The sequence below is a fragment of the Linderina pennispora genome (assembly GCF_002104995.1).
Source record: "Linderina pennispora strain ATCC 12442 chromosome Unknown DL89scaffold_11, whole genome shotgun sequence".
NCBI lineage: Eukaryota > Fungi > Kickxellomycota > Kickxellomycetes > Kickxellales > Kickxellaceae > Linderina > Linderina pennispora.
Genome location: NW_024468259.1, coordinates 264,485 through 292,001, shown reverse-complemented (window position 1 = coordinate 292,001; position 27,517 = coordinate 264,485). Strand labels below are relative to the sequence as shown.

General features: G+C 53.6%; 13 protein-coding genes across 13 annotated transcripts; 5 read left to right on the top strand and 8 right to left on the bottom strand.

Moving 5' to 3' along the window:
* Positions 1-37: 37 nt before the first annotated feature.
* DL89DRAFT_248254 (uncharacterized protein) lies at positions 38-3,986 on the top strand. Its single transcript, XM_040885145.1, has 2 exons — positions 38-807; positions 2,087-3,986. Exons 1-2 carry the CDS (start codon positions 325-327, stop codon positions 3,773-3,775), a joined length of 2,172 nt encoding a protein of 723 aa, XP_040741710.1. The 5' UTR covers positions 38-324; the 3' UTR covers positions 3,776-3,986.
* Positions 3,987-6,722: 2,736 nt separating this feature from the next.
* Positions 6,723-8,427, bottom strand: DL89DRAFT_294409 (UPF0057-domain-containing protein; the record flags this gene model as incomplete). Its single annotated transcript, XM_040890507.1, has 4 exons — positions 6,723-6,866; positions 6,913-7,259; positions 7,511-7,583; positions 8,230-8,427. 4 exons carry the CDS (start codon positions 8,425-8,427, stop codon positions 6,723-6,725), a joined length of 762 nt encoding a protein of 253 aa, XP_040741709.1.
* Positions 8,428-8,592: 165 nt separating this feature from the next.
* On the bottom strand, positions 8,593-11,026 carry DL89DRAFT_294408 (uncharacterized protein; the record flags this gene model as incomplete). Its single annotated transcript, XM_040890506.1, has 2 exons — positions 8,593-9,078; positions 10,037-11,026. 2 exons carry the CDS (start codon positions 11,024-11,026, stop codon positions 8,593-8,595), a joined length of 1,476 nt encoding a protein of 491 aa, XP_040741708.1.
* A 741-nt stretch (positions 11,027-11,767) lies between these two features.
* Positions 11,768-13,240, bottom strand: DL89DRAFT_269042 (mitochondrial carrier). Its single transcript, XM_040888136.1, has one exon. The coding sequence runs from the start codon at positions 13,168-13,170 to the stop codon at positions 11,818-11,820; it is 1,353 nt and encodes a 450-aa protein (XP_040741707.1). The 5' UTR covers positions 13,171-13,240; the 3' UTR covers positions 11,768-11,817.
* Positions 13,241-13,478: 238 nt separating this feature from the next.
* Positions 13,479-14,611, top strand: DL89DRAFT_269041 (uncharacterized protein). The gene has a single exon (XM_040888135.1). The coding sequence runs from the start codon at positions 13,721-13,723 to the stop codon at positions 14,429-14,431; it is 711 nt and encodes a 236-aa protein (XP_040741706.1). The 5' UTR covers positions 13,479-13,720; the 3' UTR covers positions 14,432-14,611.
* A 256-nt stretch (positions 14,612-14,867) lies between these two features.
* Positions 14,868-15,445, bottom strand: DL89DRAFT_269040 (uncharacterized protein). Its single transcript, XM_040888134.1, has one exon. The coding sequence runs from the start codon at positions 15,225-15,227 to the stop codon at positions 15,003-15,005; it is 225 nt and encodes a 74-aa protein (XP_040741705.1). The 5' UTR covers positions 15,228-15,445; the 3' UTR covers positions 14,868-15,002.
* A 1,060-nt stretch (positions 15,446-16,505) lies between these two features.
* On the top strand, positions 16,506-16,718 carry DL89DRAFT_209481 (homeobox; the record flags this gene model as incomplete). Its single annotated transcript, XM_040884162.1, has 1 exon — positions 16,506-16,718. A coding segment is annotated over one exon (213 nt), but the record flags the coding sequence as incomplete, so codon positions are not given.
* A 682-nt stretch (positions 16,719-17,400) lies between these two features.
* Positions 17,401-18,561, top strand: DL89DRAFT_37453 (uncharacterized protein). The gene has a single exon (XM_040891595.1). It carries the CDS (start codon positions 17,502-17,504, stop codon positions 18,180-18,182), a length of 681 nt encoding a protein of 226 aa, XP_040741703.1. The 5' UTR covers positions 17,401-17,501; the 3' UTR covers positions 18,183-18,561.
* Positions 18,562-19,209: 648 nt separating this feature from the next.
* Positions 19,210-19,956, bottom strand: DL89DRAFT_225484 (Nep1-domain-containing protein; the record flags this gene model as incomplete). The annotated part of the gene is made up of 1 exon (XM_040884756.1): positions 19,210-19,956. One exon carries the CDS (start codon positions 19,954-19,956, stop codon positions 19,210-19,212), a length of 747 nt encoding a protein of 248 aa, XP_040741702.1.
* Positions 19,957-20,376: 420 nt separating this feature from the next.
* DL89DRAFT_225403 (uncharacterized protein) lies at positions 20,377-22,199 on the bottom strand (the record flags this gene model as incomplete). Its single annotated transcript, XM_040884751.1, has 3 exons — positions 20,377-20,551; positions 21,536-21,583; positions 22,039-22,199. Coding segments are annotated over 3 exons (384 nt in total), but the record flags the coding sequence as incomplete, so codon positions are not given.
* A 471-nt stretch (positions 22,200-22,670) lies between these two features.
* DL89DRAFT_269037 (uncharacterized protein) lies at positions 22,671-23,297 on the bottom strand. The gene is made up of 2 exons (XM_040888133.1): positions 23,119-23,297; positions 22,671-23,071 (listed from the first exon to the last, which is right to left on the bottom strand). Exons 1-2 carry the CDS (start codon positions 23,211-23,213, stop codon positions 22,912-22,914), a joined length of 255 nt encoding a protein of 84 aa, XP_040741700.1. The 5' UTR covers positions 23,214-23,297; the 3' UTR covers positions 22,671-22,911.
* Positions 23,298-24,655: 1,358 nt separating this feature from the next.
* DL89DRAFT_205224 (eukaryotic rRNA processing) lies at positions 24,656-25,186 on the top strand (the record flags this gene model as incomplete). Its single annotated transcript, XM_040884063.1, has 1 exon — positions 24,656-25,186. A coding segment is annotated over one exon (531 nt), but the record flags the coding sequence as incomplete, so codon positions are not given.
* A 364-nt stretch (positions 25,187-25,550) lies between these two features.
* DL89DRAFT_269036 (P-loop containing nucleoside triphosphate hydrolase protein) lies at positions 25,551-27,371 on the bottom strand. The gene is given in 6 exon segments (XM_040888132.1): positions 25,551-25,722; positions 25,748-25,883; positions 25,952-26,184; positions 26,204-26,412; positions 26,493-27,188; positions 27,216-27,371. 6 exon segments carry the CDS (start codon positions 27,363-27,365, stop codon positions 25,563-25,565), a joined length of 1,584 nt encoding a protein of 527 aa, XP_040741698.1. The 5' UTR covers positions 27,366-27,371; the 3' UTR covers positions 25,551-25,562.
* Positions 27,372-27,517: the final 146 nt, after the last annotated feature.

The following is a 27,517-nucleotide window of genomic DNA, read 5'->3' as shown; positions in this document are numbered from 1 at the left end:
CGCCATTTCTAATGGTCCCCACTGTTGTCATCCAAAAATTTTCCTCATTGGCGCCTTCCCCCCTCTCCTTTCCTTTAATCGTTGCGGCTGCTGCACCTTCAGCATAACACTCATCCCCTACAGAAGTGAAATCCCTTTCTCTTCCCCTTTTTTCGGCCAACTCTGTAGATTTTCTTGGTATAGCCCCGCCCTCGCTGCCCATCCAGCACGCCGATTTGCACGACGTTCTCTCTTCTCCTTTCTACTTTCTGCGTCTATTTTTCGGCTCTTACACCTGCTCCTCTGTACCATCCCTAGACCTTATTCCCTTGTATCTGCACAGTAATGAGAAGCCCTACAGACCCGTCCGCCTTCTCTCTCAAGACAAAAACCACCAACCCTGGCTGGCCCCGACAATCGGATCCCTCTCCAGGCCAGCATATCTCTGCTGCGACCATGGCCAGCAGCACCACTGCGCTGATCACACCGCCTGCACACACAAGCAGCATCTCTTCTCCATACACGCACCAGACCACATTCCTGCCGCCAGCGATGCGACCCGAGGACAGCGCCTCAATGGACAAGGCACACTCGAATTACCGGCGACCAAGCCCCAGCCAGCGCAGGGAGAGCAACAGCAAATACAACCCGAACGCCATTCCAGCCATTGCTGACGCCGCCACATCCTCATGGTACCAACAAAACAATTGCAACAGCTCGAATGACCGGTCTGCCAGCGACTCCATCTCGCCAGTGAACCTGTCGAATGAGTCTGTCTACCAAGACAAGTACAACCGCCTTCGCCAGCGCTTACGTGAGGTGCTTGAGGTAAGTCCATTTTTTCTCTTTCCTCCATTGTCTCGTTTTGGCCGTGACCGCGCATCTGTTGCCTCAGCACCGCCTCCACATGCCCAAAAGCGACCTGTGGTGGTCCTGCAATGTCTTCTTGGCCATCATCATTATCCACTTGGGGGCTTTGACAGCTCCCTAATTCTAGCGATAGCTCTCGGAATAGCCGAACGCCTCTCCCGTGCCTGCCTTTTGGACTCTATCTGTTTGTGCACCCCGGCCCGCAGTGCTGTTCGCATCCTTCAGGCGATAATGGGTATCTCTGTCCGACAATATTCTCTGCCCGTCATTGTGCGTCTCCGTTCCGTGCCTCCTCTCACTGCTCTGCGCTACCGCCCAGCAGCACATGCCTGCCTGTCGCATCCAGCAGCCATTCCCCCAGCTCCTACTGCTGGCTGGAAATAGTACGTGTGGTACTCTGTCCTTTGGGTCCGAGATCAGCCTGCATTATCGCTCCGCCGTTCCCTGAGCCATGTTTTTGGTCGCGCCTGTCTTCTTGGCGGGTCCCCATCTCCGTTTTGGTTCCCTCCCTCCCCTTGCAATAGTCCGATGGGACATCACATGACTACTGTTATCTCTCCTCCCAGTGGCCTCTGCTGCCCAGTGCCAGACCGTGCCTGCCTAGAGGGACCAATAGTTGCCTAAAAAGCCTTATTAGTGGTGTGACGACCAGTACCGTCGGAACATCTTCAGCTTGCATGCCCGCACAGCCAGCTCAATTCCGACTCTGGTGCACCAAAAGCCTCTTGCTCTCACTGGAAGACAGAACGCGCGAACCTAACTGTACCTTTGCCACACCTCTGGATTCTCTCATGACGCTCAGCATGTGAAGGCACACCCGCTTTCTCACACGAAACAGCGGTGTTTCGCACGCAAACGGGCTTATCGTTCTAATGAGTGTGAGAAAAGGGGGATGGTGGGACATGCCATTTGATTTTCCTCACCTTCTTTCTGCTCTTCTGCCTGGGCACGACTTTATTGATTTTTGCCTTTGCGCGAATCCATACCTCACTCCGACTCATGCTTGGGCATGCATGTCCATGTCGATTCGTCGCATGAAAGAGCTGTGCTAGTGAGGATGGAGCGATGTATCTAGAAAGAACAGGACGCGGTTTTTTGTGGATGGAGTTGCAATGTGTCCCCTTTCCCATCCCCTGAAAACATGTATGCCCGCCCCCTTTTGAGAGAAGACATCGCTTTAAGCATCGCCCAACACACTGCTGACAGGCTGCACTAATGCCCCTCTCCTCTTACATAGGATAATGCTCGCATGGTGTCGCAACTCGAAGACGCCCAAGCAGAAATAAAGCGGTTACGCAAGGAGAAGGACACTCTGCTGGACAGGCTTCTTCATTCAGCAGACCGCGACGGAGTCGGGTATGCGATGTCGTCGTCGTCAAACTCGCTCTCGCCATCCATGTCATTCACCTCCAACGAGGCAAACAGCGGAGCTGGTCGTGTCGACTCCCATGTCGCCTCTGATGTGCCACCACCCCAGTTCCACTATCAGGTGTATGGCGGTGCCCGTCCAGATTCTAGCAACCCGATGCTCGCCAGTGGAGGCCGTCCAACCCCGAATCTTCCAGGAATCGCACATAGTAAGGAGACAATGCCCATGCCATATGCCAACGGTGCCCGCCAGCCGCCTTCCTCGTATTTCCAGGGATCCTACCCGATGCCGCAGCATGCGCAAAAGAACCTGCCGCCTATGCGGGCATCAGCGACGCAGCCCCAGTTCCCACGGAACTCCCAGGCCACCAGTGGCGGGTATGCAGCGCGACGGTCACTTGGCCCAGCCAGCCAGTCGTGCTACCACTCATGCCATAGCGACAGCAGCAGCAGTCCCCGACACATGGATGCAATGAGCACCGCCAGCGACCACATGATGCAGGTAGATCGGCCTCCAATGCACCAGCAGCATGCGCTGGCGGCAGGCTACCCGTCTGACAGCCACGGGCAATACGGCTATCCTGAAGCCAGCGGGGCTCTTCGAGTGAACGGCCCTGCCGGTGGCCACCCAGCCCCCCTCACGCCGACCACCCCGTCGTCGTACACGCCGCCTCACGGTGGCTACCCAGGCACGACCATTTTTGATGTGTCCTCAGCGATGCAGCACGCAAACACCAGCATGCCGCGGCCCGGTGGCAAGCGCCGTAAGCGCCACCATGACATCTCATCCAAGGTGCGGTCAGTGCAGCCCGTGCCCCGTGACAAAGATGGCAACTATGAGCTGCCGGTGCAGGTCGGTATCCTAACTGTTCTTAGTCTGGGGACGATTGTGTGGGACCGCGAAACGTACCACAACGAGCGGTATATCTGGCCAGTCGGCTACACGGTGCAGCGCGAGTACTACAGCATGGTTGACCCGAACAAGCAGGTGATTTATACCTGTCGTATTACCGACGGCGGTGACGGCCCGCGGTTCCATGTAGAGCCCGAAGACATTCCCGGGTCGCCTATCATTGCCAACACAGCCACTGGTGCCTGGACCACAGTTCTGCGCACCGTGAACCAGATCCGGCACCGTGAGCACTCCAACTCGGCTTCTGGCCCCGACTACTTTGGGTTCTCGCACCCGACTATCGCCAAGATGATCCAGGACCTGCCGGGTGCCGATAAGTGCCGGTCGTATGTGATGCAGCGGTTCGTCGAGATGAAGGACCGACATGTGCGTGGAGTCATCAAGAAGGGGCGCGGCGGCCGTCCCTCACAGGACATGCTCAGCCGCGGCCAGCGTGCGCTCCTCGTTACGTCGGGCACACGCATTGGCGACCTGGACTCGTCCAGTCGGACCAGCGACCGGAACATGGACATACTTAGCCATGACGAAGATGACCATGACGAGCACGACGAAATGCACAGGAGCGAGTACTCGCCATCGTCTAAGCGGATGTCTGTTGCGACCCTGACTTCGAGCTACCACCCGGGAACATCGGCGTCGTCATAGATTCGCATTCAATGGGCCTTTGTTAATTTGTTTTCTCTAGTGTTTTCTGCAGCTATCACGCCAAAATTGAATGCGAGCACGCCTACCCGAGAAGCAAAGCCTGCAAACATCGTGCCTGTACATCGCTCTATCAGTTTGGCGAGTGTGTGGCTGGGCCAACAAACCTTTTCCACTTTATCAAGCATGTCGCAATTAGATATCTGGACCACGCGGTAGCATACATGCACATGTCGCTGACAAGGCGAACATGGATGCTGATCCTCGATCACGGATCATGAAGGACAACCCAAACAGTGGGCACATCCTTGTATTTGGAACTGAACATGCAGCCCAGCAGAGCCTAAGAATAAGGATGCTATTTTCATGTGCATCTAGTTTCGCATTGCTCCCCCAGCAGTGACTATAGCTCCTGCTGCCTTCCGTCTGGCCCGAACAGGAGGCGCATGCATAAAATGCGCGTTCGCGGCGAGCGCATATGTCCTGGGGAAGGTCCGACAATCCCGGCAGCAATGATCGCTTTTTAGCAGCCGATGTTGCATTCGCTGAAAAGTGCGCTTGATGCAAAAGAACACATTTGGCGGTCTGCAGCGCAGGCGGTTCCCCAGCACAGTGCGAATGATTGGCTAGCTTGGGCTGACCTGGTAAGACCAAAACAAAAGCGAAAAGCCTTTGCAGCATTGCGGTCTTGGATGCTGCACACGGGCCTGCACCATTACCTCATTTGCCGATCCATACACTAGGTGGTGGCGAGGGTGTCTCTGGTGTCCACTAGTGGGATGAGTCCTTGCGCTGCTATGCAAACTGCATGCCAGACAACCTCCTCTCAGCATGGATTCCTTGGCAACTACAGCTTGGACAGGGATAGTTCGTTGCAGCATTTATCAAGGAACCGACGCAGCTTGCATCCATGTAAGAGCAGGTGCTTGGCATCACTGGACATCTCAGACACGACGGCTGCCCTGGCATTGCCTGCGGATATTCCCAAACAATCATGTCGTGCAGGGGTTCTAAGCATATGTGGGAAGTGGCGATAAGCCAAGGAAAGCCGCTTCCACTGCCGACTCCCAGAATAAAAGGATGTGTTCCCCCACAACTGTCCCCCATGTCCCACCACATGGAAGAGACATGACTGGACAAGGCCGGTGGCCAATTGGTGGCAGCGAGGAGACGCACCGTGGGCGATTTATGCAGTATAATTGTCCAGCCCGCCTTACGATATGCGCTTTCATTAGCATCTTGGCGCAGATGCTAGCTATTCGCTCTGCAGCCTCCCTATCCAAAGCCAGAGGGCTCCCGGCTGCTCATGGCCATGCATATTATGATATCACCAGCGCACAAACACGTGGATTGCCCCTCCTGATCCAAGTCCCGTCAAGGAGATGCTTGTTTACATTTGGGAGCCATGCGACCTTCAAGCTGGGAAGCTTCGTCCAGGTGGTTGCTTTACCAAGCCGATCTTTGCTTCTGCGCAGTGAAGATCGGGCTCTCTTGGGTATTCGGCTGTAGTACGCTCATTGCACACGTGTAAAGATGCTGCTTGAAGAGAGAAAAGAAGGCCGACGGTGTACTTCCTGTTAGTACCCCGCAGCACAGTTGGAACAAAACCAAGATGTGCTGATGACCTTGCCTGATCACCAAGCACACATGGGGCGCCGCTAGACACAGAGCCGATATGGGTAGCAAATGTTCATAAACGATGGAAGTTTTTTGTGCGGATCAACATACGCGCGGATGAGAGCAGATCGACCGTTTTTCTCAGTGCTCGCTTGGTTCCCCGTTTCACAGCATCTTTTGCTGACTTGCACAGGCCCAACAGAAAAAGACAATTCCGGGGCATGCGGCAGTTGCGGAAAGCAGAGTGCAGGCCGGCCATTATTTGCAGGACCGCCTTGCAAATGATGTGCGAGCCTAAGATCCCCTATTCAGAGCACCTTCGAGGAGTCTGTATAGCTGGAGCAGCCAGGTGCATCATGCCGCCCCGATACTTTTGGTTGACCAGCATCTATCCCCTTTTGGCTATAAAAAGCACAAGAGGGGCTCGAGGGCGGTAAGGGGGTTTTCGTTGTGAGCAATTCCATTTTCATTTCTTTCTCTCCGTCCCTTTAAATATCTCCCTTTTCTTCCACTACCCAACGCCCCTTCCCTCCCACCTCATTTACACATCTCTCTAGCTTGCGCCGGTCGCTTGTTTATTACACCACCCCTGATACCTGCATCCCCACCAAAAAAGAATGACTAGTTTTGCAAAGCATGTGCCATTCCTGTCCTACCTCTGGATCCACTCTATCCTCAGTCTGTCCGCGGAGGCAAGCAGCTTGCTCGTCCTGTCTGTGCTGCAGGCCCAGTGGATGTGTCTCGGATGTGGATACACTTGCTCGAGTGAAGTGGAGATGCACGAGCATTGTCGGGCCTTTGGCCACGACTTTTATGATCGCTAAATGAATACTGCAGCATACATGGCCACTGAGAATGTGGCTGCATATTTATACGCATATCTCCATCATCGCATTTCTGTTCATGACATTCGCTAATAAAATTGTCCCACCCCAGTGCATTTGAGATCAGATATAACGACGTACAGACCAGGACTGGATACCCAGACACCATGCCAAGCAAAGGCATGTCCGCCGTGTGTTTACATAATCAGCATGTTTACTGTCGAGGCGGATGTGGGGCATGCTGCTGCGAAATATCTGCCCGCTTGGTTTCCGAAAGCACGACAGTATTTTTAGAAATCAGGTTCCACCACAAAGGACTACACGAGATATTCACTTGTGCCCGTTTCCAATGCATGCATTATGCACCATGGCACCGTATGTGCAAAGACGCGATGTCGGTGAGGATGGGGGTGCTAGCTCGTCCTACTATTTTTAGAAACTTTCGCGTAGGAAATCACCGGCGAATTTCACCAAGAACAGTTTGATTCTTAATACCGATAATGAGAAGTTTACTGCTGCGGAACAGACAGCTCGTGCGATTCGGGGTTGCTGTGGAGATCGTTGCCCATTTCGGGTGGGACCTGGGTGGGGTCGGCAAAGTAGAAGCGGTCAACGAACCATTTTTTGACCGAGTTTGACCGCTCGCGCTGCTGCTGCCGCATTGCATATTTCCGGGCCGCCTCCTGCAGTGCAACCGACTGGTGGCCGCCCGCGGATCCCGCTACGGCTGCTACTTGAGCTCTTCCGCCGCCCGCTACCCGGCTTGCGTCCGCGGTGCGACTTTTTGCGTCCTGACATCGATTTACGGCTTGGCGAGCGCAATGTAGAATGCGGCGTCACCGCCGTAGTGTCAGGTGTGATCGGCGTGTCGCCGAGACTGTGATCGTCCTCACTGCGCTCCGACCCATCGTCTTCCAGCGCCAGCGCCCCGCCCATCGACTGTCGCCGCAAACCATCTTCGATAGTCTGGTACCGCCCTGGGCCGCCCCGCTGCCTAAAGTTCTCCAGCGGGTACTTGAAGATCAGGTACCAGCTGTATGCGATGCCTACAGTGTTTACAAAAACAAACAAGTTTTTGCCACAAACAAAATATGTTTTTGCCTGCTTAATGAGCATATGTCTTGTCAACACAATTTTACAACTCTCAGCAAGAGCGGTTGACGAGCACAATCGCCGATTGTCTTGCCGAGCAACAGCAACAGCAGCAGCAGGTGCGAGAATCGGGATAAAAATAGAACATAAGGATATCCTTGCATATCTCCCACGTAGCACACAATGTCAAAACCACCGGCATTACCTGGTACCCAGAACAGCAGCGTCAGTGCTGTGCAAATAATAAAGTCTCGGTTGAGCCCACGTTCAGGGCGACGCTTCCGGGCGGGCAGATTACTGCCAGCGCAAGCAGGACGATGTCTGACGGCTCCATGGCGCAGGGATGTTGTGAAGAAAGGCAGCAGACACTGTGCGTGGTACTAACGGCGTTCTAAAAACGTCGCAGGGTAGTGGTGGTGGTGGCAGTAGGGTAGATACTGCTAAAGGAATCTCCTCCGTTCTGGTGGAATGAAGGGAGGACGTAAGCAGCGGCCCTGGTTTACTGAATATGTGGGGTGCACTACTGCAGGTTTCCTAGGTGGCTATTGCAAGCCAAAGGCTCTAGTTGGCGATGAACTATGTGCACTGCCGCGCGGTAAAGAAAGTAAAAGAGGCAAAAAAGAATACAGAGAATTGAAGAGAAGATAGGGTGGAAAAAGAAAAACCGCAAGGCTCTCCGTTTTTCTGCTGTGCTTGATTTCTCCTATGCTGACAGTTTGACCAATCACTGGTTCATTTTCTCCGCCTCTTTCCAGCGTCCTCTTGGCACCAGCCCTCCCTTGCCTAAACATGCCACCAAGGCACACGATTTGGCACCAACACAGGACCGGCTCAGCCATACACACCACCGGATTCGTACAGGGTACATCAGCACAATTAATTTATTAGAGGCGAAAAACTACAGAGCTATCCGCGAATCTCTACATATCCGCGAGACTCGTAAGGGTGCTCAAAGACCAGGTACCACGCATGCAGGAGCCCTGGCAGAAACCCGAGAAGTGTCAGCAGCACATTAATAAGCAAATCAGCGCCGAATCCGCGCTTGAAAAACGCAGTCAGGGGCGGGAAGAACAGCGCCAGGATCAGCAAAAGAACGTCGGTTGAGTGATAGCGCCGCGACATAGTGCAAGAAAAATCGAATGTAGAGTGGAGAGGTGAGAAAAGAAACGTCTGTGCGAAAAAGAGCGATGCGATACGTCGTCAACCACGTACCGCTGCCAAGGAAGCATGCTCATGTGACATGGGTGTGCGCAAAAATCAAATTTATTCACAGACGCCATTTCCTGTTTAGTGGATCTTGATGGTTTCCAGTGGCCGTGTAATGCCTAGAGCGTAGGGATCGGGTAGAAATTGCTGTTGGTGCATGTCGGCCATATTCCAGCCGTATCCTGGATTGAGCACTGGTGCGGAAGCATGCGCAAACGCCAGGTACTTATCATCATGGATCGTGTCATCCGACGATGATGCCAGTGACGGTGGTATGGCCACCGAACCGCCTGGCAAGGAACGCTTCTGCGCCAAGTCGCTCTTGAGCGTCAGGCTTTGCGCCTCGAACACAAGCACAGAATGGCTGATGCTACGGAAATGGTCTCTGGGCACCTCCCAAATCACATTTCCTTCACGCTCCTGGAACACCCCGCTGTCCTTGGGCTCTGTCTGGCGGAATACTACGCTCGGGTATCTGTGGATCGAGCACATTGCATGGAAAACCCCAGGCAAAAACAGGCAGAGCGTGAACAGACAGTTTGTGCGCAGTGTCCGCGACCTGCCAAACTTTAGATACGTGGCAAGCGGTGGCACGAATATGGACAACACCAGCAGCCATTTATCGTTTCTGCTCAGAGCGATGCCCTCCATCAGTGTGGATCTGTACAAAATGGGGAAAAAATTAGGTTAAAATTCGCAACAAAAGTGCTTAAAGAGAGGTTTAGCAGACGAAAATAAAGGTGAAGCGAGGCGAGAGGGGCAAACAAACAGGCCTTTTTTACTCCACAGGGCAAAGCAGACCATTTATATTGGCATCGTTGTTGTGTCTCCCTCTCCCTAAATAGTCTCGTGGACCAGGACCGGGAGCTGCATATGTAACAAAAGATGGCGTTTACAAACACTCCTCTAAATTTAGTGGTGCGCACTCTGTTTGAAGATGTTTACACCAGCCATGCTGCTGCCTACAAAGCAGCGCGATGCAAGTGCGCCCTCGCCACCGTGTCCCTTTCGTAGCCTGCGCGGTCCAAATATAGAAAATATCGCGGCTAATGATCTGCAGCACATTCTTCTTTGCACATATGTGCCCCGGACCGACGGCTTCATCAAATAGGCAGCGTCGCATGTGTGCAGCTACGCGCATCAGCAGTCATCGCAACGGGACAAGTGGTAACGGCTCAGGCATGCATTATTGGCCGGCCTGCGCCTCAGCCTGTTCTACCAGAGAAAGCTTCGCCGCCAGACAACAATTGTCCCTACATAGTAAGCGGTAACATCAGCAGCACATCATAGAAACAAACGGCGCAGATAATACCCGATGTGAAATTGCCTAAATTTATTCAACAATCCAGCCCAGAAATTTGCATTCATAAAAACAACCGCCTGCGCTCTAAGCCCATGTGAGACGGAGAATCTCGCGGTTCATGCTGCCCCACTCTGCCAGACCGTCTCTGCCACAAACACGCCGCGGGCCTGCACATACTTTTTGAATGATAGCACAGATCCAGTTAGCCCAAAGTAAATGGACTTTGGCTGCGACCAGGGCCATAGGCGGACGGCCATTTGCCTGGCTGGCCTTGGCCAGTGAGGCGGCAATCAGATCGTGGAGCTTCCGGTAGCTGGCAGTGTCGTAGATGGTCTCGCTGGTCAGAATAAGGTCGAATGTGTTTTGCCTGCCGTGTGACTCAATCGCCTCTTGCATGTACGACCAGTCTCCAGAAACAAACTCGCACCGGCCCTGAATGTCAGCACCAGCAGCCAGCAGCCGCTTGTTGGCCACCTCGACCTCCTCCAGTGTCAGCTGCGGCACCTCGCGCTTGCCAATGACCTCGTCGGCAAGTTCGCCAAACAGAATTTGCGTGCGCCGGAAGTCCACATCAATCTCACATGTCTCCGTGTCGTCCTCTACATGCAGTTTGTCCCCAGCAACGCCATTCTCGGGCGACAAAACCGTATTTGCTAGCACATTGGGAATGGTAACCAGCTCCAGCACATCCTTGTTGTAGTCCTGCAAGCAGACCTGGGCCGTTGGGACCCGCTTCAGGATATGCAGCGAAGGCAGTGCAGTGCCGCACCCGAGCTCAAGCACCTGCGCTCCGGCCAATGCCGCAATACCATCCTCTTCGCTGATCAAGTAGTTTAGTAGGTCAATACTGCACTCCCATGTCTTCAGCCCACCTTCGTACACTCCCTTGATTACATCTGCAGCGTCCTTGCCCTCGGCCATCATCTTCTGCAGAGTGGTGCTGTGTTCGGCTTCCATCATGTCCTCCTGTGCCAATTGGAACTGTATATCGTCGATCCGCCGTTTCCACAGCTTCTGGTCCTTGAAGTAGATAGCATCAACAACCAGGCCAGGCACAGACGGAATGCTTAGTGGGACCACGGCGTGTGGCTCGACGGCCACAGATGTAGCCATATCTACATCCTGCATCTGCTCGTGCTCATCAGCAGTAACATTGGCACCAGTGATGTTCTCGCCATCGTCGCTTACTCCGAAGTTGAACTTGAACGACATGGCTTTTTAACCCGTTGACAGCGATATGGAGGAATGGAAAGACGAAAAGTGGGTGGGCTGACAAAAAATGGGACCGGGATTGGCTCTTAGACCATATCGAATTCAGCGGATTACACCGTTGTGGGAATCAGATCATTTATTTGTAGAAGCGAATATGGTTGTGTTGGCCAACTGGACTACGGCTCCCTGAGCGAGGATAGATATTTGGTGTGTGCACTATGCCTCCTCTCCGGTTTAATTTGCTGTCTGCTGAGTCTAGCATCGTATGGATATCATTTTGGCCATGCCCGCCAGCAGTGATAGTGGCAGTACTGCCATGACCAGTGCTTGGTATTGGTGCGGCAATGGCGTAAGCGACGACAGAGGCTATTAATGCGAAGTTGGTTGAAACTGCCAGGCGCATTATTGAAGGTAGAATTGTAATGGTATAGGGGCAGATGGTATGGCGGTTTTCGTATACGATGCGCCACCACCTTAGTATTTCAATGCATCAAATTATGTCTGTACAGCCAACAGCCGGTACAACACTTGGAGATATCCCTACCAAAGATCTCGTCAAAGGAATGCTAATTTTAGACAAAGAAGTGCAATGCAAAAGTAGCTGGGAATAATATCTGCAAGCAGCCATTGCGAATGTGCGCTGTTTAGTGCCAGGAGATATTCTAATTTTACCAAACCATATGCATATATACAAAAGTCCATGGGTTCCTTTGTAAGTAGGTGTGTAGGTGCCGCTGACATCACGGGCATTCATGTGTATTCTACAGTGATCTAACAAAATGGGCATCGTCCTATAACTGGCTCTTCAGCATCTCGTATGCAACCAGGCCCAGCGATGCTGCCGGGATCGATCGCAACGCCACACCTGCCCACCCGTTATACAGACTACGAATGGCCAGAGCGCTCTTGAACAGCTCGCTCTTTACCGGCCGTGGATACTCCCTGGTTGCAGCGTCTTTCAGCGACCGCCATGCTACCCGGTACGGTGTGATTTGGGCGATAATTCTGCCTGGCGGTAGCGAGCACGGCATGCCTTTGGTGCTGTGTGCATTTTTGACGCCCACCAGAAAATGTCTTGACACCTTTTGCTTCATCACCTCACCACTGGCCACCTCCGAGTACAACTGAGCACGGAACTGCTCCAGAGGGTAGTCAATCGCCTGGTACGCCAAGGCGGCTACACCACCAGCAAACAGCACGCAGGCCGGCTTCCCAAGAATGGGCGGCAGGAACAGCGCGGGCAGTACAAATATCGGATTGCGGATGATCCACCCCTGCGCCTCGATCATCTCTGGATCCTGATTCAGCAGCCCGCGCAGCTCCGCAGCCCGTTCTCTGGTTAGCCTCTGTATATCAGAGTCGGATTCGAAAATGTCGGCTGTGCACGCTACCCGAATCAGGTCGCGGTATAAATCGATAGTCTCGTTTTTGATCCATTCAAACAGCCCAAAAAATCCAGCATACCCGGCCACGTCCTTCAGCATAGTGAGTTTGAATCCACGATACAGACCTCGCCAGCCATCGTCCGACAGCTGTCCCTTCACAAAGCTCCACCAGCTGTGGTACCGCCCGTTGACCATATCCTGAACCTCGAACCTCACGCGCAGCGAGTCAAGCGGTGTTGCTACCACTGACTGTGCCAGGCCAGCTGCCGCACCAGCAACAAATGGCGGGTACCATGGCAGCTGCTCCTGGCTGTTGATCGAGTACTGGCTCGATGCTGCCATATACGCCGAGGGCAAAGCTGCTGTATACGTTGTGAATAGCGTGAATCCAACAATCCAGTTGGCCAGCATCGGCTGAATCACATACCGCGGCAAAAACGACCACCCGCGCTGCTTCACGGCGTTAGTAATCATGCCCAGCGACGACCCGCGTAGGCTGACTCGCCGTGACAGCACCTCTTGTGGCAGCAGCGCGCGGGCTGTAGCCAAATAGTCGACACGCAAGGGGCGAAACAGTTTGAGCGGTGTACGATACCAGAGGTAGAGCGGTTGGAGAAGCAGGCCGCGTACCGCTGATGTGGTTGCGCCGACTGCCCCCGCCTGCTTGCGCGTGAGCTGGGTCTGTGGCGCATTACTGCTGGTGGCTTCAGTTTCTGTGTATGTGGTTTCGTTGGCCTGCAGCGGCGGACCAATGTTCATTTGCCCCGAGTCCCCAATGTACCGGCTGGAAATGTCCCCTAAAAGAAAGTCGAAAAACAGTCACTCTGGAAGTTAAAATGGACGATGGCTGCTGCCTGCTATCAAGTGGTGTAGTAAATTGGCCTTGGCATGCTGATTGGAATCACTGTTTTTAATCGATCAGGACACGGGTCCGTTCATGCGAATGATTTGTAATGCTCTTGGCGCTGGACCAACTCCCAGGAGAGCCTGAAAAAGATAGATAAAAGGGGCGCCTTACAAAGAGGGTGACTACAGCAGTCAGAGTACAGTCACCTTTTCTTCTCAATACACACCACTGCAAGGTTGCTTTCCGACAGAATACTAGTCCGAAGCGATGCCATCGGTAACTACAAACAATGGTTCGCTCTGGTACCTGGGTAAGTGGCTTGGCTTCCCTCGCAGATAATCACACTGGTCTTCACAGTACAGTGGGCCTCAGCCTTAATTTATGACCGAGCCCTACAGGACAGCAGCGACTAATTAGCCCGCTCTTCCGGAGCTATGGCTGATTGTAGGTTACGGTTCTAATATGAGCTCGAAGGTTCTTTCGGGGCGGCGCAAGGTGTTCCCGCAAAAGAGCCTCCCAGTTATTGTTCCTGGCTATCAACTGACCTTTGATATGGCCGGTCTGCCGTACCTGGAGCCAGGGTTTGGTGTTATCTCCAAGATTACCAGCAGCCGAGAGGCTGACGAGACGACAGGACTTTCCAAGACTCGGCCATTTGCCGATTGCCAGGTAGGGGGTCCACTGCACTGCGTTGCGCACTTGATAACACCAGAGGAAATGCAGCGTATCATTGAGACAGAGGGCGGCAACGGCAACCCCGACGTCGGATACCAGACGGTCGAGATCAGGTGCCAGACGTACGACGGAGACCTGATCACCGGTGTGACGCTAATCGACCCCCGGCTCAAAGAGCAGTGCTTGCATCCGTCGGAGCGGTACCACAGGATCCTGCTGGATGGCGCGGTCGAAAACGGCCTGCAGCCAGAATACATTGAGCGGCTGAAGCAGGTGGTGCCCTACCGACCACAGACCGTTGGGCAGACTGTGGGCAAGTGCCTGTTTTTGGCCATTGCAGTGCCGCTGATGCTGCCGTATATCTGCTTCATGATAGGTGCAATGGTGCTGAAGCTTCCAGTTCCACGGCTTGTGTCAAGTTGGATGGACTACATGAAGCGTGTGGTGTGGGCACTGCATGACTATGTTCTGGCACCGGTATTTGGCAAAGGGTGTTGACGGATGACTCGTCTAGCTTCACTATTCTATTTTCTTGGCAGAAATTATTGCAATTATCCCTTTTCGGCCAACAAAAGCCAGCACAATTGCGCGATGGGTGGCAATCTCCCGCGTATTCTCTGCTGTGGGTCGGGAGATATCGACAATTGATGCCGAACGTGCGGCGGGGCCACACACGACGAACGCCAGACCTATGGCAGGCAAGGGGAAAAGCCACTGGCTGCAGCGGGCCCTTTGGAGATGGATTTGGGAAATGAGCAGGTACTTTACGCTTGCATGCAGCATGTATTGCTCGCATCTTCGTCAAGGATGCATATGTTGGGTGCAATGTGAACGCGGGCAGATCTGCGTCCGCATTCGCCCAAGAAGGAAATATGGTGGGCGTGAAAACCGAGCTACACTGCGCCCGGTTCCTACGCGCATGCACAACTTCCCGTCAATGCGGCAAACGCTAATTTGCTCTTTTGCGGCCAGAAAGGATACATGAATCCAGGGCCACCACGGCGTGTTCATTAACCCTTAGCGCAGCCGTCCTTTGCACGCCCACAGCAAAAACGTGCCTTGGTGGCAGCTATTGTGCAGCCATGTATTTCTCTCGCCTGGGTATAGTAAGCTGTTGGAAACCGAAGAGTGTGGTCGATTGTAATGTAGCATCGACCACCATCGATTGTACCAACCTCACATTCGTGCCATGCTGGAACCAGTGCCCAATCGGTTCTGCCCGCGTATCAAAGACCAAGGTGTACAATTGTAGGAGTGTGTAAATGCGGGACTCGGCCTGCACGGCACGGTACATTTGCTCACAATGGAATGAAAGGCGCTTGAATTATGCCTCTGTTCGCTTGCCTCTTTTGCGGTCGAAAAGGCAGGAAAAAGGAGGTGGGTGGAGTGTGAGCCAAACAATTGCGCGCGCGTCTCTTTGCCGTGCCCCGGCGACACGTCTCTAACCGCCAATCTCCAACGGGCAGAAAACAATTGCGTTTGCTAGGGGTGTAAGTAGTATCTGCTTTTTGGTGTTCACTGGGATGGATCCTGGATACAAAAGATGCATGGCACAGGAAGAGTGCACGACGCCCCTGTCTATCTGAGCACCGACATACATGGATTGCCCTCCACCTTTTGCGAATAGGTGCTGCCTAAACGAGACAAATTAAGGACGACAAAGCTCAAGCGCATGCTGAGTTTAAAAATACACTGGAGTGACTCGCCAAATGCCACTATTGTCACAGCCGCAGCTGTGGCAAAGATGCGGGGGGCGGTTGATCAGGAGGGTCGCTGGCCAGGAGGGGGCAGGCAGAGTGCGCCTGGCGCGCGAACAGACAATCCCAGTCAGCAAAGTGCGCGCTGGTTGAGCAATGTTAATGAATTCCCTCCCTAATTATTCGTCGGCAGGCGAACACATATAAAGAGACTGGAGATTGCACGACTTTGCCTTCGGAGCTAATCCCGGCTCTAGCTTCTTCCTCACCTCCTCTGCCTCCTAATATCACTAAACTAGCTTTGACGTGCGCCTTCTCGCCGGTTGTCAACCAACCCACCCGCACCACCCAGTCAATAGCGCACTCTTCATAAGCTTTTATTGTTCTGACGATTATTTTAGCTTCCTCCACTCTACTTTGCTAGCTCGTTATTTTCCGAAGGCGACATACCCTGGTGCATGTACAAAAGTATCACTGCTCTTCGCCTCGCTATTTCCTTACCCCACTTGGCTTGCCCTTGTCGATTTTCATTCTACGTGTATATATACCGTCCTTTTTTCTGTGTGCGCATGTCACACTCTTATCTTGTTGCCGCCATTTAATTTATCTCCAACTTTTCCATTGTACGACTGGTACAGATTATTCCTTCACCACCACACACACACACGCACACACCAAAAACTACATGCAGCCCAGGAACAGCAACATCAGCTATCGGACATTTGTCCCCACGGCCAGCGGTCCCGCAGAGGCCACCCACAGCGCGCAGGGCAGTAGCGCGGATGCGCGTGGCTTCAGGCACACATCTATCGCAGCACCGGTAGGAACTGTGTACCCATCCGATTATCATTCAAGAACCCACACTGACAGTGCCTCGTAAGGCCAAGCGCAAGCGAATTACACAGAGGCAATTCGAGGTGCTTCAGGGGGCGTTTTTGGTTCGCGATACACCCTCGCACGAAGTGCGCGCAGCACTGGCAGCTCAGTTGGATATGTCGCCCCGCGAGGTGCAGGTGTGGTTCCAGAACCGCCGCGCAAAGTACAACCGCGAGAGAGCCCTGAAGAAGCAGAAGGAGTCCCAGGTGAATGCGGCCATGGCCATGATCGAAAAGGGTCAGCCTGCTAAAGACGAACAAGGCCTGCTCTGCGACTGCGACTGCGACTGCGACTGCAGCTGCAGCTGCGGCTGACCCCAGTGCCAACACTGTCGCTGGACAGTCTACGGCCCTGACTGCTGCCGCTGTCGCCTCTGCTGTGCCTCCCGGCCATCGCCACCGATCGCATTCCGAGTCGATGTACCAGCATGGTTCTGTACAGCCGCATCCTGCTGGGCCATACCTGCCTGCGGGATTCCAGCCCCACCCATCTCTCCGTGCACATGCATGTGCTCACCCACACCATCATACGCTGCCAGCAATGTCGCCTTCGCCATCCAGCACATCGTACTACCCAGGACACATCGCACGTGTGAACGATGGTTTAACTGTCAGCGTTCCGGTTGCAGCAGCTATCAGCCCCTTGCAGCAGACTGCCCCACGCACTGCACCAGCACATCCTATGCTTGACCAAGTGCCTGAGACATACAGCACCCCGCACATCTCCGACCATCACTCCGCACACCACAATCACCTGCCATCGCTTGCACCTGCCCGGGCTAATTCCTGCTGACTCCCGGTCATGGGGTGTGTACAGCGGCAGCAATTCTGCACAGGCAACACCTATTCTGCAATCGCCCGCCCAAGACCTACCATCGTTGGAGTCAGGCAGCGTGGCCATGGCCAGCTGCACTGCGTCCAGAGTCTTCGTCGGATTATGTGGCCGATGCACAGAACCCGCACCCTAGCCGTCGCAGCACAGTCTCTGGCCCACAGATGTATATGCCCACCGATGGCCACATCCACCCTGCTGCATCAGGCTTGATGCTAGGTTCTACCTCTGCCGCCAAGGCTCGTGTCAGATATGCGTCGGCAGTGCCCAGCGAGTCTTCCTCTCAAAGTAGGTCCAGCACTCGCCGGAGTCTGTCGCCACGGGCATCTAGTATTAAGCTTCCCTCCATCCAGGCCATGCTGTCTAGTGCCGGCGTAGCAGCGGCTAATATGCACGCATCGTCGCCACACTCACCATCCTCTTCACGCTCGGCACGATCCCGCTCCCACACCTCACCCATGTCAATGTCAACTCATCAAGATTCGGCTTCAGCTGGTCCGAACCTACCACCCATCCACAACCTGGCACACACAGCACAGGCACTAACTGTAGGAGGAGCACCTATTCACCCCACTGCCCAGGCTGCCGATTACAGAGCCGCTCGCGGCAGGGTGCAGCTGCTTGAGATACCACTTGCAGGCGACCTGAATGTTCGGGACATGAAGTTTGGCATTGACATGCTTGCAACCGCAGCAGTATCCGTTTCCTCAGGTCGGGCCAACATGTCTCTGCCACATCTAACGCCATTAGCTGGCCTTTTCATACCGCACCCTGCCGGGATTCTCGCGCACCAATGTGCGTTCGCAGTTGCCTGTCACGCTGTCTGGAGGGCGTCAGGGCTCTGAGCAGGGTCAGCCTAGGGGGCTGCCGACCCGGAAGGTCACGCCCACCAACAATGCGAAGAGAAAGCCCTCAGGCACAAAGTGGCGGCCATGGTGAAGGTGCCAATGCTATTTCCAGTCCAATTGTGCACAGTATTCAGCATCCACCCATGGCCAGTGACACCGCTGTGTTGTTGGTCAAGACATGGGCTTCTTCTCTGCTGCGTCCCTCCCGTAATTCAGTATATAGCCTATCATGTTGCTTTGTATTCTCCTTGCTCTCCGTTGCTATATAAATTACTCGCCACCATTATTCAGGAGAATAGGCAACAACTGATGTGTATGCTTGCTTCTCCCCTTCCGGGTAGGGAATCTGCGTACTGCATGTAGCCCGGCCAGGGTGGATATTTCCCCATTCTCGCCGTTCAGACTTTAATTTGTACATTTAAAGGAGGCCGTTGTCGTTCGTAATTGCGAATAAATGCAAGTCAAGTCCTCCATGCATGACGCGCCCTTTCGCCCCCAAGCCTCTCATTCCGTTCCACCCTGCCCTCCTTGCTCCTCAGTCTTGCTGTCCCCATAGGTGCTGCCAGTGCCCACTACATCAAATGTAAAGCATATTGCATTTAACCTCAATTGGAATGTGACATACATACTGCGCCACCCTTGTTTATCGCCCAATGGTATCGCTAAATTAGCTGCAAAGTTCAAATGCAACCTCTGCCTTTGAGCTTAATTTCCTGCGGCATCTGCCAGCACACTCTCCAATGCCCAACGGCGTATTAATATGCCCCTTTTTGTATTCCCAAAGTATACATCGAATGACCAGCAGCAATCCTACATATACGCTCTTGAGACATATACCCACGGTGGCTTGCAGAGGTATCACACTGCCCAGTCGAGTGCCAGCGACACTACCCTATCGGTCTGAGGGGATTTTTCTGCAGAGCGTCCAGCACTATTCACGTTTTTCGCTCCACTGTCACAAAGCGTTTCTTGCAATTAATGAGGCACACACATCTGATTGACTAATGCCTTTGACGTAAAATACTTAGAGAATGCCCCAGATGTCCTCCAGCGCACAGGTGAGCTTACCACATGCAACTGAGGCACTGAGCGGGTACTCGGAGATGCCGATTTTCTCGTCGACATACGCATCAGCAAAGTCATCCTTTCCGTGCGACAGCGCACCAATTGCCACGACGATGTTCTGGTTCGACTTCAGCTTCCGGCGCAGCCATGTCTGCAGATGCACGGTCGGTGCATCGTACGAGAACGTCATTTTGAGCGCACCCGGGGGGAAGTACTGTGACACTGGGTTCTTGATCACCTTGAGCAGCTTATCATGCCCATTCACCGCCCGGATTGACAGCTTGTGCAGAAGCTGCACCATCAGACCAGAGAACCGCTTGAACGTACGCGGAATGCGCACCTGCGGGTTGATCTCAATGAGCACGTCAGACGACGTGTGAATATACACCTGCAGCCGACCCGTTTTGTTCAGAGGGCTGTCCAGCAGAGTCAAAAGGCACTGGTGCGTAATGTCGGGCCGCGACTCGGCAATGTCCCGACCCATCCGAGCCAGAATTCCCTGGTGGTCGTCGCAGTTCAGCAGCTGATATTTGGCGTTTGCGCTCTTGCCCACCTTGTATGTCTCTAGCGAAGCTGCCTCCAGCACCACAATAAGACGCGACGTCTCGTTCTTTTCTTCCAGCGTCTTGGGAACCTTCGGCGCCACTGGAACCATGTTCGATGCCTGCTTGTGGTTAGCGTTGCGGAAGTTGTGGAACTCGATCATGGCCTCGGCCGTCTCCTCTTCTGCCTGGTCCTCAGCATCCTCCTGGTCTTCATGAACTTCAGCCTCGCTGATCCCCGGGACATCGTCGTCCTCTGCTGCCTCGCGCTTAGTCATCTCGACGCTCTCGTATGCTGGCTTCTCATCAACCTCCACCGCCTGCCTCTTTTCCTTCTTCTCCTTCTTCGCCGACGTCGATTTCCGCTTGCGATCTGCTGATGCCATATCTAGTATTTGCCCGGACGTGTACTCTTCCACAGAGCTGGAATGCAGCCAACAAAACCTTTGAAAAATATAGTGAATTGAGTGCTGAAAGAACCAAGAAAGCGTTGAGGCAGTACAGTGCGCTCCTGAAAAAAAGTTTCGAATATTTTTGACACTGATCACGATCACCCGAGATCACTGCCACTTGGGGGTGTGGCCTCAAGCATGCAGTTTACATGCGTAGAATTCAATGTTGCCCAGGTAATCCTCGTACGAACGGTACAGCCCAATGGCCTCAAACATGCGCGCAAAGTGCGGCATAAACTCATGCCGAGGGACCCATAGCGAGAACTCGAGCTGTGCGAATACGTCGAACTCCTGGTCGAGAATGGACCTTGTCGATACTTCAAAGCGTCGCTGGATTGCCTACAGGTTTGATACTCGGCTCAATTCAGAAGTCTGGCCCGGCGACATAAGCCAAGACATACCAAAACTAACAGCTTACCTGAAGTGACTTGGAAACCGACACCTCGCGCCCTTCGTTGATTTTCAGCGCCAAATATAGACATACCGCTACATTCGGCAACGTGACCAGAAAAGAGACATCGTCCGCAATAAAGAAAACGCATTTGTTCAGTACAATTGCTTCCGCTATTTCCCTTTGTCAACCCCGAGTAATTTGAAGTCGTCTGCATGTATACACGGAGACAGAACACATGCGAATTATTGGCGAACACAGTGCAGAGCAATCTGCGCATGGTGCAGCTGCCTGTGGGCAGCACACAATGTGCTCTTGCGAGGTACGTCTTCCTCCAGAGGTAAACGGGTTTGCACCCGCTTTTTTTTTTTGGAACAGCCCTGTGACAGGCTTTGGAACAATGGGTGTCAAACGTGCGCCAGTCCAAGGCATGGCTGATTCAAGACCATGCACGTCGCTGGGTACAGGAGCATAGCTCGCTTCACACGTATAATGCGTATTGCGGAACCCTCGCAAGCATTGCCTGTGGCCATAATGGCAGGGGGAAATACGGAAACGCCCCTCGCTTTCAATTAGCTGTTGCCTGCCAGTACATCTGGGCGGGAAGGGTGGTTCAATACGATGCCTGCGCATCGCACTCTGCTTGTCCACCCAGGCGCAATCATGTAGGATTAAGAAATGGGATGTGCTGAGTCAACCACAGTGCTTGATTTCTGCAATTAGTGCCAGCCGGATATTTTCCAAAGACCGAGAAAGCCGCAGCAAGCATGGGCGAATGTCAGTTGTTGGGAGGTGCGCCTGCAATTCAATAATCACACTTTCGGGAAGTTGTGCGTGCCAAGGCTGCACTATCGGGCAAACATGGAAAGCAGAGGGCAGACGCCATCGCATAAAAAAGACAGCTCAATCGTATCGGAAAGGCAGCAATAAAGGATGTGCCACTGCATTCTGGCTATTGGAACCGAAAATTGAAGGGGAAAAGTTAAAGACGCATTGCCATTGAGCGGCTTCGCGTCTCTTTCGCTCCCTGTCTCCTCTGCCTGTTTCCAGCAGGTTGCCGGGAAATGCGATCTGCGCAAATTGAATTGGGGGTTGGCCTGGTTGGCTCGACACGGAATAAACATTCGTAATTGCAGAGAGAGTGAGAAAAGGTCACGAGCCATGCCCGCTGCAGAATTGGGGAGGCAGGCCAGCCTTTGGTCATGCCATGGCATCTCGAATGTGTGGAGAGGGGAGGGAGGGTAGGAGGGAGGGTTGCGATATTTTTACGGCATGCTGCATAGGATGGCTAACAATAGGTTCTGTCACAGCAAGCGGACATGGCGGGAATTCACATGCAAGCAGGCAGTACACTTTGGCAGATACACGGTGCTCGTGTCACTGGGATGATGCGGCATTCTCACTTACCTGCAATCAGCTTGCGGTTGTCCTTGACAACATAGCCCTTCCAAATGAGCTTCTCAAAGTACACCCATCCCAGCGCCGCTGTCGAAAGCTCCAGGTCTTGCTCCCGCGTCACGCGCAGCATGTGTGTTCTGAGACGGCGAATCTGGTCTAGCGTCAGGCCAACAGCCACAAGCTCGGGGTGTGTCTCGCGGAAATGGTCGTTCAGCTCCTGTCGCAAGCTCGTCTGGTCGCGAGTACTCAAATACAGTCCCCATGTATCCGGTAAGGCCCAGCACCGTTCGCTGCAGTCCCTTGTGAAGCCCTGGATCGTCAAGACGATTAGGCTGGTACGCGCTGCCTTGGCCACTGCCACCCTGCTGCGTTTGTTGCATTCACTGCAGCTACTGGTTCATGCTCGTTGATATCAGGCCTATTTCCGCAAAAAAAAAACTGGTTGCACTTAGCTATCGCCCTTCAGAACACGATCGACCGCTGCATGCGCATAAATAGCAGCACTTCGAGGCAGAAGTCGACACTAATAAAGCTAAAAATATGCTAGACATGGCTGTGAATCTGGCTACCAGCCAATTGCATTGCTGGGGATGCTGAAGCCGTCCCCTCCTTTCTCACATGCACCACTATATTTGAAGGTATGGCCTCTATCCCGTCTACACCCCCAACAAACATAGCCTACCAAGCGATAAATATAGACAGAGTGCGAGGTAAAGGACCACAGCCTGGATGGAGGTCATGGGAAGGCTGCACTAATATATGGGCATCACGGATTGAGATGTATATCGGCCGGCAGCCAATCGCACCTGCCACTCGCTACGTGCGCCCTCCACAGCTGGCAGATGACTGACAGTGGAGGTACCACTCATTTACGCTGTCTACTTCAAACTTCCTAATCTGCAATTGCCTTTCGCGCCATTGAGTCTTCTTTTATCATCCACAAGCGTGCTGTGGCAGTGATTCTTCTGTGTGCCCTTTGGAGACATACTATCAGGCACTGACCGATGTTCACACAGCAATGAATAGTTTCCGGATACGCTACATGCAGTGCGAATACATGTTTCTCATTCCTCTCACAAGGACACGGCCGGAATATGTCAATCGCTGCATGTTCCCCCGATTGATTGGAAGGGCACATCCAATAAGATATTGAGGCTATCCAGGCAGCTAGGAGAGACATGTGCCCCTCGACAAATAGAAAGCAATCAAGAAAACAGGACAATACTTACTCGAGTGTGTGAAGTGGGTACAGCAGATGTACAAATGACTCGTCCTACAATAAAACGACCACACCGACATATACGTGGTCAGATCATGTTTTCCTGATAATGCACTGTGTCCACATGGCCATTTTTCAGATATTGCTTGCCTACCTTTTTGTCCATGTCCGCACTGGCCACGCGCTCGCTACATACAAATCACGCCTGACTTTTCTGTCAGCAAACAAAAACCTATGCCTAGCAGCACGAACGTTTGCAGCACCAGCATCTGAAATGCATGCAGCACAACTTACCCATGCTTTTCATCACCCTTGACTACGAAATGGCTTTATCGACGAGAAGATCATTGGGAACGCAGATGGCTTCATCTGCACAAACTCTGTGTTGCGAGGTGCACTTCGAGGGTCACCATGCTCTCCGGCGGTAAGAGTGTATTTACGCGCGAACCCAGCCTCGCCAGCAGCACCGTCATGATCGCCAGCATGCATGCGGCCCCCGTCGGAGCTCGAGCCAGGGTCGTGGGACATGAATCCAGGGATATGGCCCATATGCCTAGTTGCAAATCCAGGGCCAGGATGGATCGTGCGCCAGCACGCCGCGCGGGTCAAAGTCAATGCGCTGATGCCCGTTGTCAGACTCGGAGCTGTTGAGTGCCGCCATTTGTGACTCGTCAACCGCGCTGGTCTTTATCGACGTCAGAAATTGCATCGCCCGCTCATTACGCCTGCGGGTGCTCTTTGCACGTTCGTCATCCACCCCGGTGTTTGCGCTGGCTTCGCCGCTGCTGCGCACGCTGCGACTTCGTTGAGTTGATTCCCTGGAGCATCGTGTCTGTGTTGTCGAATTCTGTACGTATCGGTGATATTTGTAGCGGACCAACCATGGCTGTACAGAGAATAGTAAATGAATGATAAGGTGTAGCCAGTCCAGGTGGTAGCAGCGGGCAATCGGCAACTGGCTGGCTAACCTTTTGACGCGGCGGACAAACACTTTTGGGCAATGCATGTCTCACAGTCCACCGCTATCTAGGATGCGTCGACAGCCCACCCAAGGCAAGCGGCTATGGCAATGGTGGTCCTTGCATCTCCATTCTATTCTTCGGCCCAGCTGGCTCCACTCTGTCGCTGGAGCTGTGCAGGGCCGCTTGCTTTGCTCGACGGATCTGCTCTGAGTACCTGTTTCACAGGTCACATGCACGTGCCAGGTGCTGGGCAAATCCCAGCGTTATGGCGTGTGATTGATCTAGCAATCGCATCAATCATCTGCAAAAATATTGTAAAAATGTTGCTCTTCGGCTTGCTAGCGCATTTCTCTTCTTTAGCCTTGTTCATTTGCACCCTATTTCTACGCTAGCTTGCAGAAGCCCCGCACCCTGACACACACAGTCCAAACTATGTCCGACGACGAGCGCACCTACGAGGAGATCATTGCCGAGGACGAGGAGACAGCCCTTGAAATTGCTGCTCTGGAGTCGAGCGACCTTGTGCAGAAGAAGGAGTACATCAACCACACCGATGCGCTGACCGCACTCGTTGAGGAGATCTCGATGAAGGGTCTGCCCTGGCTCCAGAGGTGCGACATCACGAGCTCGAAGCCGATCGTTGTTGAGAAGACCGAGAACGACCTGGATCGTGAGCTCAAGTTCTACGAGCAGGGCCTGGAGGCAGCCATCAAGGGCAAGCTCGAGGTGGAAAAGGCTGGCGTCCCGTTCTCGCGCCCCGATGACTACTTTGCCGAGATGGTCAAGTCTGATGAGCACATGATGAAGATCCGCCAGAAGCTGCTCGACCAGCAGAAGGGCATCCAGAACGCCGAGGAGGCCAAGAAGCAGCGCGAGCTGCGCAAGTATGGAAAGAAGATCCAGCAGGAGAAGCTGAAGGAGCGCGAGGACCAGAAGAAGGCGGCCCTGGACAAGATCGCCACCATCAAGAAGCGGTTGCGCAGCGGGGACCTGGGCGATGCCGACGACTTTGCTATTGATATTGAATCCGACGACGAGGGCCAGCCCAGGTCGAAGAAGCAGGCTAGGGCTGCAGGAAAGAAGGGAAAGCCGACATCCCGGCAAGAAGCGCCAGGCAAAGAACGATCGGTTCGGCTTCGGTGGCAAGAAGCGCGGCATAAAGCGGAACACCGCCGAGAGCACAGCTGATATGAGCACTTTCAGCGTCAAGCGCAACAAGAGCTCCACCTTCTCGGCCATCCCAAAGAGCGGCAGATCCAAGCGCCTTGGCAAGTCCAAGAGGCAGAACGGCAAATAGATACAGCGCTATATTTCGCTTTAGACGTGGTATCTATGGATCAAATAAACATCATTGCTTGTCTCGACCCTGCGCTGCGGCTTGCGCCTGCAGGTACATGCGGTTAGCTGTTGCCTCGCCCAGCTCTCTGACCATGCTGTAAAACGCCGATGTGTGCTGCTGCTGGCTGCTTTCGCCACTAGGTCCATCGTCGCTGGAGTACTGATTAGGTCTGAGGTGCTTGCTCCAGCAGCGACAGGGGACTACCAAATTCGACAACCTGCCCTTCATCAATAACTGCGACCTTGTCATATGTGATGATCGTTTGCAGACGATGGGCTATGCTGATGACGGTCGTCGGCAGACTATGTATGATGCGCTGGATCGCGCAGTCTGTCTCATGGTCCACACTGGCCTGTCGCCTCGTCGAGAACCAGAATCCGCGGCCGGCGCAGCAGCACTCGGAGCCAAACAAAAGAGCTGGCGCTGCCCCGCCGAAAAGTTATCACCACCTTCGCCGATATCAGAATCCAGACGACCAGGAAGCTGCGAGACAAGCTCCTTCAGCCGTGAACTCTCAAGCGCGCTCCAGATGTCTGTGTCGGAATACTCACCCAATGGGTCGAGATTTGATCGCAAGGTGCCGTCGAATAGGACTGGGTCCTGGGGCAAAATGCAGATAGCCTCGGCGCAGCTGGGATAGTGGCATGCACTGGATATCAACGCCGTCAACGTATATTTTGCCCCCACATGGCTCGACAAGACGGAACAGCGCCGATATAAGGCTAGACTTGCCTGCGCCTGATCTGCCAACAACCCCGACACGCTCACCCTCGAATACCTCAAGGTTGATATCCTTAAGTGCTAGCGGCAGACCGGGCCGGTACCTCAGCGAAAGATTGCGAATGATGACAACGCCGTGCTCTGGCCATGACGAAGGGGCTTTTTTGATCGGACGATCTCCAGTCGGCGCTCCCGGTGATTTCATGCCTGGTGTCCCACTCCTTGCTGTTCCTCTTGATCCAACGAGTTGGCGTAATATCCAATGCGCTCGACCGAGTTCATGTTGTTTTGCAATTCAGTCCATCCACGGCCTGCATACGTCATATATGCGCTCATCTGTGTTGCCTGCATCAGCATAAGCCCAATGGCCGCCGAATCCCAGTGTGTCGGCTGGACGATGATTATGATGCATACGATCAGCGACAGTATGTGGCTAATGTAGTCGATGCGCAGCCAGACCCAGTTCTGAGCAACCAGCGAATACCACTGCGGACGATTGGCATCATCCAGGACACGGTCATTTTTTAGAACGAAGCGTACTTGAGACCTGAATGCACGAATGGTCGCTGCCCCCTGGAGTGTCTCCGAGTAGTGGGCATACATTGGCGACCTGGACATAGCAGCAACCCGCTGAACCTCAACGGATGTGCGCATGTAAACGAAGATGAGGAGCCAGCTTACTACGACAAGGGGTGCTAGCGGTGCGAGGAAAATAGGAACGAGTATCGAGATTGTGACAAAGGCACCGACAAGCCGCGAGGTATTCTGGTAAAACTGCCTGAAGAACTCGCACAGCACCAGGTCCAACGAGTCCATATCGCGGGTAAACCGATTGAGAATCCTGCCTAGCGGTGTCGTGTCGAAAAATGACATTGGCGATCGCAGCACGCGCTTCAGGGCACCCTCGTGGAGCTTCTGTGATCCCTTATATGTCGTAATCACCAGGAAAAGCGCAAATAGCGCGAACCAGACAAACTGCGTCAGACCAAGCAAGGCATATATACCAATGGTGAATGGCAGGCTTCCTGTGTCCTTTGTGCTATGCACCCATGCTCGCATCCAAAAATCGCTTCCAACGCGGCAGCCCTGCATAAGGACCAGGCCTAGTACGACTCCTGCAAATGTAAGCCCATCCGCCACCAGCGCGAAGATAGGCAATGTATGTCTGCAAGGCCACTTGGCCCGTCACCCGTTCCTCGTCGCTCATAAGCTTGTTTGCAACAGACGCAGAAGGCAGCTGTGCG